The 5,130-nt window shown below is 55.0% G+C and overlaps 1 protein-coding gene across 1 annotated transcript in view; it reads right to left on the bottom strand.

Annotated features, from left to right (window-relative positions):
- Positions 1-95: 95 nt before the first annotated feature.
- Positions 96-5,130, bottom strand: part of GBA2 (glucosidase, beta (bile acid) 2) — a gene marked incomplete at both ends in the record, with an annotated part of 8,015 nt that continues 2,980 nt past the window's right edge. The window contains 10 exons of the mRNA XM_008937189.1: positions 96-211; positions 525-667; positions 822-928; positions 1,080-1,231; positions 1,595-1,702; positions 2,327-2,431; positions 2,765-2,949; positions 3,049-3,174; positions 3,448-3,601; positions 4,919-5,021. Coding sequence (XP_008935437.1) covers positions 96-211; positions 525-667; positions 822-928; positions 1,080-1,231; positions 1,595-1,702; positions 2,327-2,431; positions 2,765-2,949; positions 3,049-3,174; positions 3,448-3,601; positions 4,919-5,021 — 1,299 coding nt within the window. The remainder of the gene's footprint in view (positions 212-524; positions 668-821; positions 929-1,079; positions 1,232-1,594; positions 1,703-2,326; positions 2,432-2,764; positions 2,950-3,048; positions 3,175-3,447; positions 3,602-4,918; positions 5,022-5,130) is intronic.

Raw genomic sequence — 5,130 nt, 5'->3', positions numbered from 1 at the left:
CCCCCCCAGCCCCTCATGTGTGACCCATGCCACATGCCAGCCCTGCTGCAGGTCCTGCCTGCCCCACGATCACACCAGGCTGCCTCTTCTCCTACCTCAAATGCCTCTTGATCCAGGCCACAAGCCCCGAGAAACCACTGCCCGGCGCACTGGTCTGACATGATGCTGCTGGAAGTGTCGCTCCTGCTGCTGTCGTAGTTGTAGTATTTTCCTGGAAGAGGCCAGGAGCACTTTAAGGATCAATAGGCTCATACCTGGCTCACATGTGCTGCCCCTACACACCTCCCTGAGCAGCAGGAGCACCACGGCTTTTCCAGATGGCTCTCTTCTCCTTCCCTGCCCACACCATTGCATCCTTTCTGTTCCCTCCCTGGTATCTCCTCCTTCCCCTGTGTTTGGAGGGGTGGCATGTCCCCTCCTTCCCCCAGCCCTGCAAGCCTCCATCACCAGAGGAGGAGCCACCCTCTTCCCAAGGGACATGTGGCCAGCTGAGCGAGTGCAGGTCCCCGTTGGCAAGCACCCACCATTCCAGAGCATCCTCTCAAATGCCTCCTTGCCCTTGGTCAGGATGTCCGTGTATTTCTGGTGGGCCTTGGCGTCCCCAAGCACCTCAGCCATCTTGCACATCATGCAGACAGCTGCCAGCCACAGCCCCCCACAGTAGGCGCTGCCAGAGCCGAAGGAGAGACATGTCAGTGATATCAGGTGCCCCACAGACTGCACAGAGCTCCCACAACAGATGGGGACCACGGTCCCAGCTCTGAGCTACCTCCCCACCCCACAACCCCCATCTCCAACTCTCATGTGCCTCTCTTGCTCACCTGGCTCCATGTACAACCCACGCGTCATATGTCTGGTCAGCAAAGCCACCGTTTTCAATGAGCCCATCGTTGTCTGTGTCAAACTTCAGCTCCGACTCCATCACGACCTGTGGAAGAGGCAGCAGATGCTCACACAGCCCCTGCATCCTGGCAGCCCCTCATGTTCTACTTCGCAACATCCAGCCTCTCAGGATGTTGCACAGCTCCCAGGGGAAGTGGGCAAGGGGCTTCCCCCACGGTCTGGTCTCCTCCCAGTACCTGGCAGACTGGCCACATGTCCCGCAAGTACTGACAGTCATGTGTCAGGTAGTAGTCACGGTAGACCTGCAGCACAAACTTCAGGTTGAGGTCCTTCCAGTCGGCCGTGTCGTGCATCAGGTAGGCATTGACACGCTGCCACGGCTCGTCACCTACGAAAGGACAGAGCAGCTGCAGCACGACTGCAAGCGACGCATGTCCCTTCTCCTACCCAGGAGCAAAGTCCCAAGGGTGCTGTGATCAAGCAGCACTAAAGCAACAGGCTGCACCCATCTCTAGCAAGAGAGCTTCCCACTACTAGTCAGCTTCCCTCCATATCTCCCTTGTACAAGCTCCATGCAGCGTGGCCTTCATCACCACCCCAAACCACCCAAGCTCTTCATTCCCAGAAAGTAAACAGTGTGTTCCAGGCTCCATACCTCTTTCCCACAGCCTGGAAGCTAACCACCCTGAGAAAGCTGCATGAGAATCCTGCACCTGCTCTGCCTCACAGGAGGCCCAGCCAGACCCCTCACCTGGATCCCCAATATCATGTGGCACCACATTCTTCAGCTTCACCTGGGCTGTCTGACCACTCATCAAGTACTGCCGGGGCTGGACATCCTCGTTCACCACTGTGACAGCTGGAGAAGACACAGAGCAAGGGACATGACAAAGGCAGTGGGCACTGCAGCAGCAAGCTCCAAGAACAGGCACAGCCACCAGCAGCACACAAAGGCTGCCCTTTGGTGCTCTGGCTGCAAGATCACAGCCCTTTGCAAAGAGCTGAGGGACACCAGACTGCTTACAGGCTCCCCGTCAGCCTAAGACATGCAACAGTCACCACCTTGTTAAGGAAGGTGGTGGGAACACCCAGCAGTGGGATGGAATCCCAGTGGACTCATCCTGCCTGCAACTCAGGCCACCACCAACCAGCCTGCAAGCCCACCCAAAGCATCAGGGTCTGCAAACAGCTCTATGCTTGTCCTTTGCAAGGGGCATGGAGAGAGATGGTAAGACCAGGGACTCCCACAGGGTGTGAAGGGCCAGCTGTACACCCCCAGTGCACCAAGAGGGCATCCCAGTGCTGGGCAGAGATGCCGAGGGGCAGCCGTGTTGGGGGTTTGCACGTGCTGCGCCCAGCAGCGGAGCTGAAGGGGGATGCTGGCTCCACAGCACAGATTTCTGTGGCAGGTGCTGTGCTCAGTCTTGTGCGTCTTCAGTAAAGATACCAGCAGGCATCCAGCCAGGGCTGCTGGGTCACTCACCAATGTCATACTGCAGGCTGATCTGCAGCTTGGGCCACAGCATGACGAGAGCAAAGGAGGCGTAGAAGTGGACATCATAGGTGTTGTACATCCGGTACTCCTGACCTGGAAGGGCCAGGGAGAGAGTGAGGGATGGGAGACCCACCACAGGGAAGAGAACAAAGAGCAGGTCCTCCTTCCCACATGGCCCAGGAGGGTGGGCTCTTCCGCCTCCCACCAGAAGTGGGTTTTATTCTCTACATGTAGCACCCCGGGGGTCTGGAGAAGATCTTGTAATATATCATACAGGGCTTGGTCCAGCAAGGGGTTTTGCTGGGAACAGCATTGCTCCTTGCTCATCACGGTGTGAAAAGCTTCCCAACGGCAGGTTAAAACCACCTAGGAACAGCAATGGGGAGGGGTTGAATTTGGACTATCCATCACGTCCCTGCAAGTTACCTTCCAAATAAGCAAACCTTCCATACTCCTGCAGGACAGGGAGGAGGTGGGAGAGGCCAGCACCAGCTGGCCCCTGCAGGTCCTCAGCACGGCAGCCTGAGGGCAGCTCCACCCAGACGGTCCCCCCATCTGTCATGAAGTAGAGCTCATTGAAGAGGGCCGACTTGTACCAGGAAGGCAGCTGCCTGCGAGCAAGAGGGAAACTCAACCACAGCAGCCAAGGTGGTGATGCTTCTGCTCTGACCAGCCCCAGGAGGCCACCAGAGGCCACGTATCTACACTACCTGTTCTCCAGAACAGGCTTCTGCCACATTTCGATCTTCCTCTCCCACTCCTCGTAGTGCAACAGGGCGTGATGTGACAGGGCAGGAGCAGCATCGCCTCCACTGCCAAAAAAACGGGTGTACCGCCTGCCAAGGAGGGGTTTGGTAAGTACACTGTGGGCTCTGGCTAGGAAGCCCATCCAGCCATGGGAGACTATAGTGAACACGAGAATAACATGACTGCTAGTGCAGGAGCACTGAGGAGCAGGGGCTGGGGAGAGGGTCCCCTCGGTGAGCTGGCATGGTCACGGTCTCAAGGAGTAGGTGGCACACGGCTCCCCCAGTGGTACTTGAGCCCAGAAACAAGGAGAAGGAGACTTCAGGGACATGAGCAAACTGCACTGAAGATAACCCACCCACCTGAGGTGCAGCTTCTCCTTGGAGCCAAAGTGAACTTGGGGCATATCCCAAGCCAGGGCCAGCTCCAGTGTCCTGTGCCCCCGGGCTGGCACCCTGCAGCTGGCACACACTGCTGCCGCTGTCACCTCCCCTTTCTCTGTCGGGCTGCTTTTACCTGCCGGGGGAAAAAAGAAAACATTTATAAGTGACCAAGGAAGCCCTTTGTTAGGGGGTGACTGATGCACCCCAAGGCGGACAAGACTATTCAGGCATGGATCAGCTCCTTTGCAGCCTGAAGGGTACATCCCCAGGTTCTAAGGGACGACATTATCACACATGAGTAAGTGCTTTTTGTGAGCAGGAAAAAATACTTGCCATGGGCGGAGGTGTTAAAAAAGTAAGTCATCAAAGGAGAGGGATAAATCAGGCAGGAAAAGCCATCAGGCACGGGTGGAAGGGACAGAGCATCCCATTACTTTGTAACTGCGCTGCACTCTGACACTGACAGAGAGACACTGTGACTTTCTAGTGACAGTCATAGTTTCCAGCCTTCTGCAAGGTAGTTGAACCGTGCCCATAGTTAAGCAAAGCCCTGAGGTGGCTGAGATCTGTACCAGGTAAACTCATTAAAGCAACAATTTTAACAGAAGCACAGATTCTGACTACGATAATGCCTGGCATGCACAAAGGAAAAAACACTTCCCAATAGCTTGGGGACATCTGAGTGCACCTATGCAGGAAACTCAGTTTCCCAGAAACATTTAAGTAAACACTTTATTTACACAATTCAAGCAAAGGCCCAGTGTCAGCATCTGTCATTTGTCAGCATGATCCTTGTTCAAAAGCTGGCAGAGACATTAGGCAAATGGTCGCCTTTCATCACAATAAGAAGTTAGCAGCAAGTGCTAGGAGATGTCACTCTGCTTCAAGGATTCTGCCAAGGGAGTGAACAGACAACTGAGGACGATGCAGAAGTATCAAGGAAATACCAGAAACTTTCAGGAAAAAATAGAGTAACAAGAGAACAGCAAGTGATGGCAGCACCAAATCCCAAGAAACACTGAACTAGAACAAACCCCCTAGAACAAATCTGACAGAGCCCTGCTCACAGACCTGGCAATGAGAACTTAGGGAAGGTGGCTGGGCATCACCCTGGCTGCTCAACAGAAATCCCAACTCATTACGTAACTCTACAGACTAACAAGATAATAGTACATCCAAGTAATACAGCTTAGAACAGCCCCAAAGTGCTGCAAACAGTCTTTGGAGAACCAGACCAAGGACAGCGTGAGGAGCAATGGGAATTTTGGATACAGCCTAAAGCCGAGAATAAGCCATAGCATCAGAGCAACAGAGCTTTTTGCGACGGCACTGAGGTGACCAGAGAAAGGGAAATCCACCCTTGCTTAAGTGCCCTGTGCCCCAGGACAAGCACGGCCACTTGTTCCCCCTGCTCCCCTCCACCCATCCCACAGAGGACGGAGCGACTGACCAGCGGGGGAGTCCAGCCTGCCGTCCTGCAGAAGGTCCTGCCACACTTCTCTACCCACTCCTGCAGGATTGAATGCCGTGAAGTGGGTGACTCCTGTGCCAGCCTGGGGAAGGGAAGGGCATCATCAGGGGCTGGTATTTTTGTGGGGCCGATGCAGGCCCATTCCCCACCCCCCAACAACACTAAGACCCCACACTCACTCCCCACACACT

This window comes from Merops nubicus, unplaced genomic scaffold (genome assembly GCF_000691845.1).
Source record: "Merops nubicus isolate BGI_N331 unplaced genomic scaffold, ASM69184v1 scaffold34193, whole genome shotgun sequence".
In the NCBI taxonomy this organism is placed as follows: domain Eukaryota; kingdom Metazoa; phylum Chordata; class Aves; order Coraciiformes; family Meropidae; genus Merops; species Merops nubicus.
This window is presented reverse-complemented; position numbering and strand designations above follow the sequence as displayed.